This window comes from Cnephaeus nilssonii, assembly GCF_951640355.1.
Source record: "Cnephaeus nilssonii genome assembly, chromosome: 5".
Taxonomy (NCBI): Eukaryota; Metazoa; Chordata; class Mammalia; order Chiroptera; family Vespertilionidae; genus Cnephaeus; species Cnephaeus nilssonii.
This window is the reverse complement of record NC_137076.1, coordinates 89,155,390-89,173,726: the sequence shown is the minus strand read 5'-3', so window position 1 is coordinate 89,173,726 and position 18,337 is coordinate 89,155,390. Positions and strand designations below refer to the sequence as shown.

Below are 18,337 nucleotides of genomic sequence, written 5' to 3'. Positions count from 1 at the left end.
TGTTCACACTACTCCCCAGATGAGCTCCATGAAATACACCAGAAACATTTTGACCTAGGATCAAGTAAGGGGATCTGAGTGACTTTTTTTTTTTTTAAGTGAAAACAAAGACACAGACTACAACCTTCAAAAATAAAAAATAAAATTCATTTATTGAACAGGAAAAGTTTAACACATGATCCGTATGCAGAACCCAAAACAATATCTTCTTCTATTAGCCCCTGCATGATCCTCATCTCTACACATACCATGTGGCAACATACATTCATGTAGACATACAACATACACAGTACTGTGTGGTTATAAAGATCTGCTGGACAGTAGTTTTTCATACTCCTCTTATTCACACATCCACTGACACATTTGACAAGAGTCACATAATTTTATCATTCACTAAAGTAAAATAGCTTCCCCAGTATCACCTTGATTTAAATAAAAGAACACAGGCACCCTCCACCCTTATCCCCCCCACCCCCCACACGCACTCTGATAACCTTGTATCAGCACCATTTATGTCCCCTGGCCAGGGAATGACCCAGTGGTATACAAAGAACAGGGAAGAAATGCAACAAACTGATGCTGTCAGAGCAAACAGCCTTGCAGCCAGCAAGGCCATTGCCTAAAAGTATCGATCATGATTTCAAAGACAACCCACACTGTCTCCTCTTCCCCTAACAGTCTTGGAGATTTGTAATGTACTCTGGAAAATTTAATTCAAAGGCAGACTTGGAGCTGACTCCCTAATCACCAAGTCATGCCTCTTGTACTTTGTGTCTCCGCTGTGAGGAACCAGCTTTGCGTTCTGACCACGGCCAATGCTGGGGCCTGCTGATCAGCTATGAAATAAAACCCACTGATACAAACCCCCTTGCTGTGGATGGTGACTAGAGAGAGCTGTAAACAGACATTGAGATTTTGCACTTCCAAAAAAACATGAGGCAAACATGTAGTGTTAGACAGAAGTGATATTCTACAATTTTGGGAGAAAATGGAGGAGAAAATGGCAAGACAGGAATACAGGGGTAGGGGGAAGATTTTCCTAACATTCCTATTTGGTGGGATCATCACTTTAAGACAATTGCTAATATTACAATTTTTACCTTTTGTGAAGGTAGAGAGTGAGTAGTGAGCATCAGCCAATGAAGATGGCTGGGGTGGTGAGTGACAGAGGAGGAGGGCGGGCATAAGCTGCAGATTCTCAGCTATGACCTGCCATACATTCAGATATCTGGCCAGGGTTTGTGCAGATGAAGGGCTCCTAGTAGCCGGACAGCAGCACACTATAAATAATGCCACTTGTGAATAATGACAACTCTAGGCAAATTGAATAGAAGATGCCAGGTCATGCGCTTCCCAGCAAGCACCTACATTTAAGGGGAGGTACACTGCCGACAGGGAGCTGGAAACGTGCTCCCAATAGTGGCGTTTCCAGGACGGAACAAGGGGCTCTGAGCAGCTACCTCTGAGCTAATAAAAATCTGGTACTGCATTGGGGGAGGGGCACAGAGCCTAACAGTATTGGGCCAGAAAATCCAGGATTTGCCTTTGGTTTGGCAGATGCAGCCTCACACCCCAGAAGCCTTTGCTCTGCTGCTCCTGATCAGACTGCTACTTATGCTGGAGCTTTTTTCCAGCGAGGCACGGGAAGAGGCGGGGCAGCTGCTCCTAAGGAGCGGTGAGGGGAAACCAAGGGCTCCTGCCTACAGGAGGCCCGCAGGCAGCAGAAGAGGAAGCTTCCCTCAGCTGGCCCAGAGGGCTGGTTCCAGATGAGGAGGGGTCCCTCCCCCTGCCATCCTCTGGCTGACCCTTTTACTCAACACCTAAGTGCAGTGCAAGTACACAACCAGAAAGGCCCACTGACGGGTTCGCCTTGCCTGGTCTTCTGAAGCAGCCATTCGATCCGGCTCTCAAAGCAGGAGCCAGGAAAGAGATCAAACAGGGTGAAGGCCATGCACAAAGCTTCCAGAAGCCCCCAAGCTGGAGCCGCCTCTCCTATACACCACGTTCTCTAGGTCAGGGACCCTGAGGCAATAGCCTGTACTGTGCTAAGACCAGGGGCCAGAGAACCTCAGTATTGTGCTATCCAGCCCTCGTGTCCCAGCATCACAGTCCCAGTGTCACTGCCCACCTGGACAGGACTGCTTCCAGCAGCTCCCTTCATGCACAGAAGCCCCCACCACAGCAGCTGCGGGCAGGACACACGTCTGACCCCCTCTCCTGGCACGCACCTTCTCACTGAAAACAGCTCTCAGGCCCACTGTGGGGAGACTGCTGGAGCCCAGGCTTGCAAACAGGACATGGCGATTCCTGAACCCACTTTGACAACCTCTAAGCCTGAGGCTTCAGGGGGCAGGGCCGCTGCCACCTCCAGCTAGAATCTTGGTCATATGAGCACCTGTTAGTGACCACCAAAGAGCAGGAACAGTGGATGAAAAGTGTCATTACCCTAAGGGAGACCAAGACACCACCGATCTCATCTTCCTAAGTTAGGTAGCATAGGAGTCACTGCAATAAGAGAGTTTGGCTTTGGGAGAGAAAGAAAGAAAAAACTGGGGCTGTAAAGGTGGGTCATAGCCCTTACGAGCTTTGGTGAAACACAAAAACAAAAACCCTGATAAAATTGTGCTGCTCTCCCAAGTTTCAGGGTGAACGGTAGCTCCAGGTAAGGAACCAAGAGCCTGGTGACAGGAGTGGACAGCAGGATCCTACCACATATGCATGAACACACACATACACAGACACAGCTCAAGAAGTGGCGTTAATGACTAATGCCCCCCGAGAGACTTCTCACACCAAGAAGGAAGAAGGGGCAGCCAAAAGCCAGGCCTTCTCTGCAGTTTGTTCCCAAATCTGAAGGCTGACCTTGAGGTGTGCCAACCCTGAGGCCATTTCTGATACTCAGGGGGAGGGACAGGAGTCACAATTAGTGTTTAGAACACAGGAGACCAAAATCCCAAGCAAGTGGTTCCTTTAGAGTCCAGGCCATGAAGGCAGCCAGGACGGGACAGCGTCTGCCCTATCCCCTGCTGATTGTAAACAACCAAGCACCACACTTAGTGTCAGACCAGCTGCTGTCAATTCTCTGAACTTAATTTCATACTCTCTATGCAAAATGACCTCATCATCTCATCCATGGCAACAGCGTGGGTGTCTTCCCAGCACAACTGCATGCTGCCATGCTGTTTGCATGTCAGGAGCTGAGGCTCAAAAACAGGCCTGAATGCACAAAGCCACCATTTTATAAGCCTCCGTGGGCAGAAACATACCCCACTCGGCCGTCCTTTACCTCGGCCTCGTGCACTGGCAAATATTTCCCGAGTCCTTCATGTCTTCTCAGTATGAAATCAGGCTGGCCGATGGGAGGCAAAGTCCATGCCTCCCACAGAGGTTCACATTCAGATGCTCCTGATTAAAACCTCTGGAGGGCTCAGCCATGTGGGCTGAGGACCTAAGCAGACATTTTCTGCAGTAAGTTTCTTTTCAGCAGGAGCAGCTCAGTACGGGTGTACTGAGGAAGGAACGAGTCACAATAACCCCCGATCTAGAGAGTCTAAGAACAAAAGCTAATTTTAAATAAAATATAAATATTTTCAATTGAGGCAGCACTTGATATTTTTGGGGAGCTAAAGCAACTAAGAATATAGTATTGTGACCCACATAAGGAATCAGAGAGGAGGTATTGCCAGTCACAGCAAGCCAGAGAGAGTAAAAATTAAAAACTCCAGCTTTGGGGACTGGTTTTAAACTACTAGGTAGATCCAGACACCTGCTGGAGACTTGAATAGGTAGGTGAATATTGAGGTAAAATATTGGGGAGAGAGATGAGAAAGAGATAGGCCCGGCTTTCTAAAGAGGGGAGTTCTCACTTATTTCATCTAGGCCTGGACCAGAAAAGGAGACGCTAAAATTTTTAAATAAAGTGAGCTGTGCAACAAGAATAATTTGGGGGAGGTGGGTCAGAGGAGAGAGGCAAGTAAGGGAGGAGGCATGACGAGGGAAAACAGTTGTAAAGCTCTGGGTTAAAGTAAGTACAAATGAACAATGATGGCACTGCCACTAAAGGTACCTCCTGCATATCTGCTACCCACTCTCCCCCTTGCCCTCAGGTCTGGCCCAGGGCACCTAGGTGCCAGGTAGCAGGGTTCCTGAACAGCAACCTTGATTTCCCCCAGAGCCTGGACCCTCCCTGAGGCTCTGGAGCCAGGTGCTAGGGAACAAACAGAGGTGGGGTGGGCAGGTGCAGGAAATACACCAGAAGGCTATGCAAAGGCACTGGTGGAGTTGATAAAACTGGGAGCAGCGCTTGGCTGGATCAGCTCGTAGAGAGCCTCATACGTCCCCACCACAAAGCCCACAAAGCCCAGGATGCTGATCAGGGCGTCCTTGGCGATGGTGAGGGGTCTCAGGCCCTCTGAGTAGTAGGTGGTGATCTCCAGGAGGGGTGGGATGATGAGGGCCAGGGCACTGCTGCTCACGGAGCCCACTAGGGAGATGACCAGGTCCAGGCGGGGAATGAGGATGGCCAAGATGCCTGTGGGAGAGAGGACAGGGATATTCAAGACTGCCCAGAGCTGGTAAAGACCTCACTATTCTATTTTTAGCAAGTGTCCTTCTCATAAAATGGAGAACTCTCGGGAAACTTAGACATTATCCAGCCCAATCTTTTAATCCACAGATGAAAAATAAATGCCCAGAGAGGTGGAGTAACCTGAATCTCAATGCAAGAGCAACAAAACTGGGACTGGAACCCATATTTCCCGGATCTAGTCACCCGGCTTTCAGCTTGCCTATCACTGTGCATCACTTCCATCAAATGACATTCCAGAGCAATCTGGTCCTACCAAGGGAGAGACAGTGTAGAGCAAAAAGGAAGTGGACCATATCTGAGCCACTGCTCCCTCACTTACCACTGAGGATACCTCCAACACAAACATCTCTACTTGACTGACAAGAAACAAAATAGGGAAAAACCCTCCTTCTTCTGGAACAGTACTATGATAAGCCCCATTTCAGAGCATGTCCATACATGGAAAATAGAAGTACAGTCAAGACTCAGTTCTTGAACATCTCCGATCTCAAACTATTTGGTTCTTGACCAAATTGTTAATGAAAAAAATGTCTCCAGCCCTGGCCAGTTTGGGTCAGTGGTTAGAGTGTTGGCCCATGGACAGGATCATGGGTTTGATTCCAGTCAAGGGCTCCAGTTGGGGCAATGGAAAAGGCAGCCAATTGATGTGTCTCTCTCACATTGATGTTTCTCTCTCTCTCTCTCTTCCCGCCCCTCTCACTCTCTGTTGTCAAACAAAATTTTGGTTCTCAACTCAACAACCCTTTCATGCTGATACCTAAACATGACAAAAGCATCTCTCAGGCACACAGGGATGGGTAGGTGCAGGGGATGCACCCAGATGGCTATGCAAAGGCACTGGTGGAGTTGCTAAAAGCATGTTGCTAAGGGTGTGAAAGTGCTCACAAAACAACAACCACAGGAAACTGAAGAGGTAGAAATATTGTTGATTTGAATAGAAGAAAAGCATTTAGCCAGTGATAGCATTTTGGAGGGAATGATATGTGAAAAAGCAAAGATGTTGCATACTGACCTCCTGAAAGACACCCCTGAAATGAGTGCTGAAAGTGATTTCTTTAAGGCCAGAAGGGGGTTGTTTGATACGTTTAAGAAAAGAAGTGTTTATTAGACCTGTACTGTATATAAGAAAGGTTAAAACAGGAAATCATTTGTGAGTCTGGAACAGATTAATTTAATTTATATTATTTCTAATGGGAAAAAAATAATTCAGTTTTCAAACAAATCACTTCTCGAACAGCCTTCCACAACGAATTAAGCTCGAGAACTGAGGTTCCACAGCAGTTCTGTGTGCAGGCTGACTGCAGACACAATGACCACGTCCCTGTGCCAGGGCAAGCTAGTAATGGGCTCCCACACCGGAAACTTAGGCCCGGGTGTACTAGTATGAGAGGAAGGTGAACTGACGAGGATGAATGGGGGCTGCTTTAGGAAATGCCATCAGGTTCCCTACCATACCAATGACTGGACCACTGCTAAGCTGGTCAGACAGTGCTGTTTAAAACCAAGGGGAGGAGGCTTCACTGACCACATTGACCCAGTGCCCAGGGACCCCACTCTTCCCATCTAACTCAGCTTTCCACTGGAGGTGAAGACCAATGTTTCACAAGGCTACAGAGGATTATGGGCTCTGGAATTAGGCTCTTGTGTTTGAACCCTGGCTCTACTGAGCGACATTGGGGAAGTTATGGCTCCTTTCTATTCTCTAGTTTTCTTGTGGGAAAAATGAGGATACTAATAGCTCCTATGTCACAAAGATGTCATGATGGCCAAGGAGGTTGATTATACAAGCACCTAACAAAAGGCCTGTTGTACAACAGGCATGCAATACAGTTAATATTATCATTAGCTTATATTTTGCTGCTTGTGAAAAATGTATCCTTAACTCATTAGTAATCAAATGTATTTTCATGGGTTGTCTTCTCCATTGCTGGCCTCCAACTGAGAGCCATCGAGGGCACACCTATTATCTCCCTGAGCCCTGAGGGGTACATTTGCCATGGGGGGTTTAGTTCTAACTTCATAAAGCAACAATGTAGTCAAATTGCTCTGAGAAAGGTGTCACACTGGTGAGATTGTCAGAACATCTCAATTTAATGCAGCCAATTTTACCCTTCAGATGGACTGTGTAAATCAATCAATCAATCAATCATTCAATCAATCGCTGCCTCTTTGGCTGAACATGAGATGAAATTCCTGGGTTTTACTTACTGGCCAGGTTTTGTGAAAAACACTTACTTTTAAACTGGAATACCACTCCCTGCAATAAGAAGAGAGGCCTGTGGGAACTGAGATTTATCAGGGGAGGAGAAGATTCACATCTCCTGTCTCATACGTACTCTGCAGCTGTGGGGTCCCATGCGTGGTCCCCAACTATTTAAACTGATATGAATTCAGTTCCTCATTCACACTGGCCACATTTCCAGGACTTACCAGCCACCTGTGCCTATGACTACTGTCCTGGACAACACAGACCAGAATACTTCCAACACAGTAGAATGTCTGGTGCAGTGATTTTCAACCCTTTTCATCTTATGGTACTCATAAACTAACTAAAATTCTGCAGCACACCAAAAAATACATATTTTTTGCCAATCTGACAAAAAATATAGGTATGATTTTAATTTATTACTGTTGTGTTGGCTCTCGTCATTTTTTTTTTTTCCTGTTAATCCTCACCCAAAGATATTTTTTCTAGTGATTTTTAGAGAAAGTGGAAACGGCACAGCAGAGTGAGGGACGGGACTCCACTCCTCGAACACACGGTTGTGCCAAAACAGCCTCTCGCCCTGGTTTTGTACCATTGAAGGGAGTGTGTTATTCCTCCGGTGCCAGTCTCTGGTTCCCATGGCTGCTCCACTTGCTTAAGAGAAGGGAGGCCTTTATCAGGGACAGTGAGCCCCAGGAGGAGACAAGACAGATGACCTGCCTGGCCCCTTCCCAGCTCCAAGTCTGCCATTTCCTTTCCATCTCTCACAGTAACCTGAAGGGCAGATGGACATTCATGATACGGGTGTGAAGTGAAGGTAGATGTGCTCCATCTACTCTGAGATAAGAATTAAGTGGAAAGAGAAACAGAAGCTTGTGTGATCAGAATCTTTTCTCAGATTGAACAGAGATGTTACACTTCATCATGACATTTTAAAAAGCAATCTAAAAATTTGTTCTTGTTTTTACTGCAAAGGATAAATAAGATAAGCATACTTAAGATGAACCAGATACTACAACTGAACCCTAAGTAAAGCCTGGCATTGGAGAAAGATAATGGGGGGAGAAGGCAAGAAGAATGAGCCTCCCACTAATCTGGGGGAAGAGAAAGAGAAGAGGACCCAAAGTAGCATAAAGCCCCAAGGGTTCAACAGCAAGGATATCTGTTTTGCCACCATGCAAAATGTGGCAAACTAGTTTTAACTAATTCCAGAGGCAGGAATCAGGTACTTAGGAAATATATGGGAGCAACTAAAACTTTTAAATGTTCTTATGAGTTAAAGCTCTCTAGAAAGAGAAACTCAAGAAGGTAGAGATCTCAGGACATAGCCAACTGGAACCACCCTCTCCCACTCTCTCTGCACTTTCCCACAAAAGAACACCCCATAAAAGAGGAAGATAGCACACTCCCAACTGCAGGTCCATAGCTCGCTGTAGCAGCAACAGAAAGCGGGGCTGAGGACAACTCAGCTGGACCTCGTGATCAGTCAAGAGGCTCCAATGGTATTACAAAACATCTTCCCTTTGGGTTAAAAAAACTATAAGAGTGATCTTCTAACAGCTGAAGCAACATGAGGCAAACGGCCATGTTCAGAGAAGGAACTGATTGGGATTCTGGGGCCTGTGGTTTTAGGCCAGCAACAGAAAGAGCTGACTAATGCACAAGAGAGAAAGAACTTAAAAGAACAAATACACACTTACAGAAATATGATCTAAAATCATATCCCAATTGGACACTTACAGCTCCTGGGTCTGAAAGCTCTTTTCTGCCATTTTATTATGATTGATGGTGGGAAAGCCCACCCGTGTTACTCTAAATCTAGAAATCTACCTTTAAATTAATTATAGTCTTAGACAGAATATATAGTTTCATTTAGTTGAAATATAAATTTTAAAAAATACAAAAGCAAGGGAAACAACCTACATGTCTAACACTAAAGGAGTAGTTTAGTAAATATGATCCAGCAATATAATGGAATATCATGCAGTCATGAAAATATTTATGAAGGGTATGTATATTCATGATATAATATTCAATAAAATGCAACAAAGTTATGTGTATACTATGATTGAAACTATTTTTTAAATGCACCCATGAGGATTCACGCAGAATATGCAAAAGAAAATTATTTTGTTAAGTCAGTGGGATATTGGGAATTTCTTCCTCAAAAATCTCAGATATAGACATTCTCCAAATATCTTTACATTAACTTTATTTTTTCAAGCAATATTTTGGTCAAAATCTAAAATCAGGCTCAAAGTAGCTGTACAGAATCACAGAATTTTAAACTGGAGAGAAACCTTAGTGATGGGATGCCCTTCCTATCTTATAGTTGAGGCCTAACGAGGGTTCCCGGAGCTGGGGCCCAGGCACAGCTAATTTATGCTGCTTCCTTCTTCATTTAGCTGCAAGACCAAGAAGTATGGAAGGCCAAAAGTTGCTGAGAAGCCACTCTGGATTTGGAAGCTTTATGCTCTAAAGGGTCTGGCTCCTGGAATGTTTTAGAAGTATGCATTGTAATCTGAACAGGCCTCTCAGTTGATATGGTTTTATGTTATTACACTTCAAAAATAGGTTTCTGAAATTCTCATAGCTAACTGAAGTGAAATGTTTCACATGGCAAACACCATAGACAATTAGTACCAACCACTGAAGGACAGGTTAGTGCCTCATGGAATCCTAAAAAAGTATTCTTCCTGCACCTCTCCGCTCCCCAGATGGAGCCAGCCTCTCCGACACAAGCTTGGGACATAAGGTGACCTGCAGAGTTGACATTTCTAAACATATGGGCTGAAAGCAAATACTGAAATCATAGCAAAATGAGCACCATTCTCTGGCATGCATATTTTCCCAGCCCCTCCTCCCCAGAATTCTAAAACTTAACATCAAAAAGTAGACAGAGCACCTGGCCAGTGTGCCTCAGTGGTTCAGCGTCGACCCATGAACCAGGAGGTTGTGGTTCGATTCCGGTCAGGGGACATGCCCAGGTTGTGGGCTCGGTCCACAGTGGGGAGTGTGCAGGAGGAAGCCAATCAATGATTCTCTCACATCATTGATGTTTCTATCTCTCTCCCCCTTCCTCTCTCTGAAATCAATAAAAACATATATTTTTTAAAAGCAGAGCCATCTTTGGGGGATAGAGGAGAGTGATGAGAATGTTTAATTTCAATTGGATATAAAAAATTTGAGGCTGGACCAAATTGCCTTGCTCCCCTTGAGGAAGAAGAGGAAAAATTGAGGCAAAGACAAGAAAACACCAGAAATAAATTAAAACAAGTTGCCATTAAAATGTATGGGTATAACTGAAAATAATGAATTACATCAAAGCTCTAAAATCACATACCAATTAACCTTATGCAAAAAACATCTGAAAGTACAAAGAAACAAAACCAAAATGAACTCACATAAATACATTTAAATTGGTGCTAGAGTGAAAGGCCTCTCCTGAATCCCACAATTACTTCAGAGTCTCCAGGGAAGGCTAGGGAAGCCAGAGTGCTCAGAGATGAAGGGGCTGCATCCCTTAATAGGATGACAATGCAATACTAAGTCACAAGAGATCACAGAAGGGAAAAAACAACTGAACGCGCTTAAAGATCAAAAGCAGATTGAGTCCTTTGAGCATGATGCTGTAGAAGAAAGGCGAGACCCACAGACAGAGCCAGAAAAAGTGAAGCAAAAACCAAAGGCATCTAAGGACAGCATGAGAATCATGAGAATCTGTGAATCAGAGACTGGTGGCTCCTGCAGGGAGCAGCAGAAAGAAATCTGGCAGGAAGCAAGACATATGCTACTGAAGGCTAAAGCCAGACTTGAGAAGGAAATGAGGCTGAGAGAGGAATCAGGCCCAGCATCACTGCCCAGCTATTTGGTCAGGGAGAGCTACTATCTATGCAGTTACAGCACAATTCACCTAGACAGACCTAGTTTTCCTAGAGCAGTGGTCGGCAAACTCATTAGTCAACAGAGCCAAATATCAACAGTACAACGATTGAAATTTCTTTTGAGAGCCAAATTTTTTAAACTTAAACTTCTTCTAACGCCACTTCTTCAAAACAGACTCGCCCAGGCTGTGGTATTTTGTGAAAGAGCCACACTCAAGGGGTCAAAGAGCCGCAGGTGGCTTTCGAGCCGCAGTTTGCCGACCACGGTCCTAGAGGCATCACTTTGAAACAAAGCAAATCACGTGAATTACCTCCACCCTTACTCCCAATGCCCTTTGGATCAAAGGATTGGGGCCCTGAGAGTTGACATTATAAACACCTGCATGTGGAATCAATCTCCTCGATACTTAAGGCTAATCCATTCACAGATAAAACAGACATATCTGAATCAAAGCATCCGCAGTTGCTGTCAGAAGACATGGGTAAAATCTAGAGTCCAAGAATCCTATCAGCACACATTAAGGCAATTTACTGCCTTAAAAAGCAAAATATATCACCTTCCTTCCTTTGCAGTAGCTCTAGGCCAGCAGTGAGCTGTGGGCTGCCCTGGATTAGCTGCTGAGTGTGCTGTTTCTATTGAGCTGGACTAGAGAGAGACTGAAGGTCTACCAAGTAAAGGCTACAAGGAGAATTCAGATTCTTGGTTGCCATCAGCTCTCTGGGCCTGGAAAAATCAAGGCGTCCACCCTCTGCCCAATTCCTTTCCAGCTCCACCCAGATATAAATCCTCCAGAGTGCTGTCCAAAATTAAAGCAGAAAGCCATAAGGAAAGGCCTTTACTTCCTTACTCCAGTGAGTTCTTTCCACACAGATATCCAGAATGACAAGCTTCTACCCACTATACTTAAAGTAACATAAAGAAGAACTGCAGGTCGCCTGAGGAGGTCCATTCTGCAATATCTCTAGGCTATTCTCTTGAAGAGGTCTATCCTCAGGTAGGCACTAGTCTATCCTGTAATAGGCATTTGTCTGTTCCCCTGACGAGGTCTATTCTTGGAGAGGCACTAGGCTGTTCACAATATTTTGCTTGGGCGGTTGAAGAGGATGGATAATCTGCCTGCCTGCCCTTCTCTTGCTAACAGGCAACCAATAAAATAATTTCTGATTTCCCATACTATGAATGAAAGCCAGACAACATCCACATATTTCATCCCTAAACACTCAATTCTGGTTCAATTAAAAAATCATAGAGACCTATATTTATTCCAAACATGAAATGAATAAAAATAAAATTTCTAGGGAAGTCTCAATGTATTATGAAAAACATCTTGTCCCAAAAGAATAAAAATTATAAAAATAAAATAAAAAGCCAATATAGCCTAAAGAGAAATATATGATTTAAGAATTTCAATTTGAAAAGCAATTGCAAATCTCCTAGTATTTTAAATTAAATGGCACAGATCAATTCATTTGGGGTTCTCTATTGTATCAACTCACATAATTTGAAAAAAGTATAAATAAGTTTTGTTTTAAATTTATACCAGTTTCAACCAACAGCAAATAGGATGAAATTTTATCTCTTAATTCACACCCCTGGGTGTGTGGTCCAGAGAAGAGGAATAAAACACAAAGTGATCAATCAAACACCTGGTTAAATGACAGAAAATTTTCTAAGAAACGTTTATGTAGACCAACATCCAAAAATGTCTAGAGGAGTATCATGCAGCTGAAAGGAAATCTAAGGAACAGACTGTCACACTGCAAAAGTGATCATTTGAAAAAAACAAGTAAACATGTACCGCCTATCAAAGTAACCTGTACTCATTATGAATATGGTGAAATGGCTCTCTTTTAGGCTTTTACTGTATTTTATATGGAATAGTAAGTAATTATACATCTTTACTATGACTTTCAACCACCTCTGTAGCATTTCGCACCATATTGATAAATAAATGTCAGTTCCCATTCCCATGTCCTGTATAGTACATATGTCATTAATTCACCTAACCATCTGGACACACCTCAACCCTGAAACAGGAGCGTGCCCAGCCTCCTGTTCACCCACACTGGCAATTTCACAACAACGTAAACTCTCCCTCATGAAAGCCCTGGAGGCTGGGTGCCCTTGGGAAAAAACAAACAAGGCAATTCTCCCATGTTCTACTCACATGTCAGGCAAACCAGCATGGTGCGCACCAACAGGTCCACCACCAGCTCCCAATGCTCGGGCACGCGTGACACGAAGAAGGGGATGATGATCTCGGCTGGGACGAAGAACTGGATGGCATAGGTGAAGAAGATGCCAATGGAGTAGAGCAGCTTCACTGACTGATACAACCTGCAGAAAGAGCCCAGATACATTCAAAAGCCGCACCGCACACTCATATACTAGTAGGCATAGTGCAAAAGGGTCCGGTCCCATTGTGATTTGACCATTTCTATCCAAGCTACAAATGCATGTGTTTTTTGGACCCAGCAATTTTATATCTAGCAATTTATCTTGCAGATATATTTGCACATGTGCACATAAACTTACATTCAAAATATATCATTGCAGCATTATTTAAGTACAAAAGACTGAAAACGATTTAAATGTTAATCAGTGGAGAACTGGTTAAATACATCATGGTGTCCCCATATAGCAGTTAAAAAGTGTGAAACACAACTCACATGGGATTAGCTTTATGATATACTATTAAGAGAAAAAATCATGAAGCAGTACAGTGTCTACAGTGTGCTACAATTCGTTTTAAGAAGAGAAAAACTATTCCCCCTCACATACACACATGTGACACTCTTACATGCATGAAACATCTCCAGAAGAAAACACAAGAAACTGGTTGATACGGATGCCTCTGAAATGGAAAGTTGTAGAACTGGGGACTAAAGGAGGTGAGTGGAAACTTAACCTTTTCTGTATACCTTTGAACATTTGGAATCTTTACCAGAGGCATATATCCTTTCAAGCATAAAACAATTAAAAATACAAATAAATGTAACAAGCCTGTTTATTAATATCCTCCCCATCCAATTCAGAGCTCCCTGGAATCAGATGACCGGCAGGATCAAGGGGCAGGAGCAGAATCCATCTTTCCACCCCACTGCAGCCGTCTTCCTACCACTGCTTCATGTGCAGCTTCTCAAGAAGACCATTAACTCGTCGGGAGATACCTCTGTCTACCCCATGCCTACGACTATGCAGAGTAGAATAAAAGCCTTACAAGCACTTATGGATCTCACAGGACCATTAAATGGAAGACTACTCTGTCCCTAAGCAAAACTCCATGTCAAACAAGACCCTCAGGGGCTGAACAGCGAGAAACACTGGTCTCCCTCCCTTGTTGGAAATCTATTTAAAAGTGATGATTATATTGTATATAACATGCACTGAATTTCTCTGTGGTTGAACTTAATACCTGAAACATGTTCTTATGCTAGAAGCATAATACCCCAGGAGAGACTGAGTTTGACAAAAGGTCTTACTTGCTCTAAGAATAGATAATAAAAACTCTTTGGAAAAATCAGCTGGTGGCTCTATAATTAAACTCAGGCAGCACCAAAGCTTGCTGGAGTTCAGGGAAGTGTGGAATCAGAATAGCCACCTGCAGGCCAAATAAATTGCACCTGAATTGAGGCAGAAAGATTAGAATAGCTGGGTTTAAAATCTCAGAGGAAAGGAGACAGATGCCCATCTATGGCTTTATATTATGTGGGCTGCTTCTGCTGCTCTTGATCCACAAATCTTGTTATGCCGAGCTACCATCTGATTCTCGATAGGGAATGTAAAAGCAAGCATCAGAGGGAAAGATAAAGAAAGAGTTTCTAAAAAAACAATGACCCATTTCAGGGCTACCAGTTGGCTGTCCACATAACAAACTGACTAGGGTATCCTTTGCTAAACACAGACTACTGAATAAACATTTTTCTCAATTTTCTCAAGCTGCCCTTGCACAATGCCTCACCAATCAGAGCTCTAAAAAACACATAGGCAGATCAACGGGCCAGCTCGAAAGGTTATTCTGATCCCCAGGGCACTCAGCAAGCGTCTGTGTCTGCTCGCAGCTGCTCTCCATAATGAAATTTTAATCTTCAAAACAGAACTGTTGCTTAGGACACACCCTGTGACATCTACCTTTTTAGGAAGCATTTCAATATGTCTGTTTTCCTATAATACAGCAACCAAGAGTTAAGGAAAGTGAGATATAGAAGAGCCCCAAAAACCCTTGGTCCAAGGTGAGAGGGCTCCATGTGCATACCAAGTCAGTGACTGCACGGGAGAGGCGCAGCAGAGGCTGGGGACTAAGCAGATGTGCCCTCTCTCCCCCTCTATTTGGACTGGTTTAAGGTGAATGGACTAGATACTTGGCCCTTCTAGGCTCAGAGTTCCAGGGAGAAATAGTATATCAATCAGCTTATCAACCAATCCATTCAGGATATGCCTCCATAGACTCATCCAAACAAAGACTAAAGCTAGGGCAACATCCTACTTCTCCATGACACCAACATACTATTACAAAGCTCTTTCTCACGCATATCATTTGATATTAATGGCAATCCTGGCAGGAAGAAATGACTATTCCTCATTCCCAAAAGAGGGAACTGAGGCAGCAAGAAGCTGTGATTTGTCCAAGGCCACAGAGCTAGTACATGGCAGATCACCTCTGTCCTCTACGCCCCAGCTGCTTCATGATAACATCTCCTCATGTAGAAAATGCTTCAGTCTCAGCATTTATCCCTCCTTTTGGTTCAAAATCATTCCCTGGGTGATGATCATACCAAGTGCTGGGATAAAATGGAGAAATGGACGGTTGCTGCCCTCATACAGCTTACAGTGCAAGGAGATCACAGTACAGGCAGACGAACCATTACAACGCAAAGGAATAAAAAGCCTATTGGGAACTTATGGGAGCAGAGAGAAGGGGCATCTCACTGAGACCTGAAGTGTGATCAGTGAGACCTCAGAGTTTCTCAAAAAGAGCAACTCCTAGACCAATTCCCCCTCACTGAATGGGAATTGGATGAGGCACATTAGGAAGGCAAGGGGAAGCCTTTGAGGAGTTCTCCACAAGGCATGATTGGACTGAGTGTTCTCTCCAATGCATGATTGCACTGAACGTTAGGCAGCTCACACAGGTAACAAGGAGGAGCCCTGATGTGGAGAAAGATTAAGATACAGGCAGCGCGCGATGGGTCTCCTCTTCCACTCTATCTAAAAGCAATGGAAAAATATCTCGGGTGAGGATTCACACACACACACCAAAAAAAATTAAAGTGAAGCAGGCTGACTTAAGAGATAAGTAAGAGAAAGAATCTACATTCTGACCTATTACAGTGATTTAAAAAAATATCTAGTGTTCCCGGGCTTCCATCCTCACCCACTTACCAGCAGTTGGGCAGGTTGAGGGTTATGCTGCCTTGGATAGCAGCTCCAAATTGCAGGTACCCCAAACATCCCAGGCTGATGTAGAGGGTAGTGACAATGGCCATTCCCACATACAGGATGACTGGAAATTTCCGGGGATCCTTCATTTTGTTTTCAAGGGGCAGAACCTATGAGAGTAGTGAGAGAGAAGAGAAAACACAGCAAAGAGCAATATTAATGGCCAAGAAGAAAATGTAGTATTTTCAGAAAAAAGTAATTTCTTTATCCTTAGAATTCCCCAAAAGCAAATCCGTCCTTTATTAGACAGACAAACAAATAAATGCAAGTTGTTTCCTCAGAAGCTCTCCTCTCAGAGCTTGAGACATAGAGCCCATAATCTCAACAGAGAAGTCCTGAGAGGTTAGGTGGCAAGACTGAAACTCAGGACTCCTGGTCCAGGCTAACACTCTGCCTCCTGCTCTGAGATTACTGTAGGCTGGGAGTTCTCTTTGCCCCTTGTATGCAGCCACCTGGCAACTAACAGACCCTTTTGCATCATGCCCCCCTGGAACAGATACTGGTGGTGGCACAGGTCAGGTGTAGCTCATCTGAGATCATAGCTTTGCTAATCTGTCTAAAGAATACAACACACAGGTCAGGGAAAACGGCCACTCTAGTCCACAGAAATGGTTTCCTTACCTCAAAAGGGGTAAACATCAGCAGTGACAAGTTAAACTTCCAAGTTAGAGGAACTGAGGTGCTGCATGACTTAATAGAGGATCTTGTTTATTCAGGATCTTGCAGATATATAACAAAACCCAGTTTCTAAACTCCTATTTCAAACCATTGACCCTTGCCATCTCCTCCCTCACAGCACAGGACATTCTTTAACCTTCGCTAAAGCAAAGGAAAGATTAGGAAGACTGGTTCACTTAGGAACAGGGAAGACAGCAGGTATGATTGTGACAATCTTCACAATCTGCCATCAACTGCTTCTGGCACGACTGACAAGGAAAAGCAGCACAATGCAATGACTACAAACTATCTCTGACCTTGTCATTACACTGATTTGCCTCCAGTGCCTGTGGCCATGAGGCAGAGCAGGTCTGTGCCAGACACACCCCAGCAGACACCACGAGCCAAAGCCTGGTGCTCTGAGGGGAGCAACAGCTCTGCATTTCCAACTGGCTTTCAGCAACCCCCATCCTGCCACCTCAAGGGTCTCAAGCTACAGTTGATCCATATGCAATAAGAGTCAGTTTCTAAGCTTTCCTTCAGCTTCCTCCTATGGAGAGTCTAAAGAGACAGAGGGCAGGGATCCCTCTCCTCCATGTCCGCCAGGCCTGGGCCTGCGGTGCAAACAGAGAGAGAGCACGGTGAGCAGTGAGCAGTGGCACTTTACCCAGACATGCTCAACAGTCCTCAAATCCAAACTATCAGTCAAAATAGCAGTGTTCTCTCTATTGTAAAAATAGAAAACAGAAACATCTTGAAGTAACAGATGATCGTGATTACAGAATGACTCCATATTCAAGTCTTGGCTAATGAAATGAAGCAAAGAATAACTTCTGCACTGTACTATTAGGGAAAACTGATAAACTCAGTACAATGCTCTTTGAGAACCCAGGGCTTCCAGGCATCCTTCCACATTTACTCAACCTCTTCTTCCCAGTCCTGAGTACTTGGGGCCACTTTCTCACTGCTGCAATACGGGGCCATTCAGGCCTCTGCCCCAGCAGCAGGGAAACCACTGGTGTTTGTGAATCAAGGTGAGACATTCTTCCTGGGTGATGAGAAGCCCCGAGAAGGAACACAGGAAAAGTTTAAAATCTCAGGACAACCTCTACACAACCACTCTGAAAGCCTCCCCCATGATGTTAGAGCCTTCACACAGTCCATCAGCACTACAGGGACAATTCCTCTCTATTTTGACAAAAATTTGTCAGGCTCCTAGGTTTTCATAGTAGCATATAGAACATGATTGGGAAATCAAATGGGGACAAAAATAAATTCTATGAAAGGAGAAGTGCCTTCTCATTTCCTAAGTCCTTGGCCAGGAGAGCTAATAATTATTTTTTTCAGAGAATTCTGTGCCTTTATTATGAAAAATAAAAATCAAATTAGGTACAACTGACTGGCAGACTTCTCTCTTTAGGAGAAGAATTTGGTGAAATCACAGCAATAATGAGGGGAAGCTAAGCTAGGAGTGAAGGCTACTCATTCATACAAAGAAAATATGGCACACCAATGATCCAGGGCAGAGAAAGTATTCACACGTTTATTGATTTAATAATAAA

At 44.0% G+C, this 18,337-nt stretch overlaps 1 protein-coding gene across 2 annotated transcripts in view; it reads right to left on the bottom strand.

Moving 5' to 3' along the window:
• Positions 1-125: 125 nt before the first annotated feature.
• Positions 126-18,337, bottom strand: part of LOC307099569 (proton-coupled amino acid transporter 1) — a 40,349-nt gene continuing 22,137 nt past the window's right edge. For both annotated transcript variants that reach the window (XM_079771282.1, XM_079771281.1), the window contains 3 exons: positions 16,062-16,228; positions 12,847-13,016; positions 126-4,531 (listed from right to left, as the gene is read on the bottom strand). In XM_079771282.1, the coding sequence (XP_079627408.1) occupies positions 4,260-4,531; positions 12,847-13,016; positions 16,062-16,228 (609 nt within the window). In that variant the 3' untranslated portion in view covers positions 126-4,259. The remainder of the gene's footprint in view (positions 4,532-12,846; positions 13,017-16,061; positions 16,229-18,337) is intronic.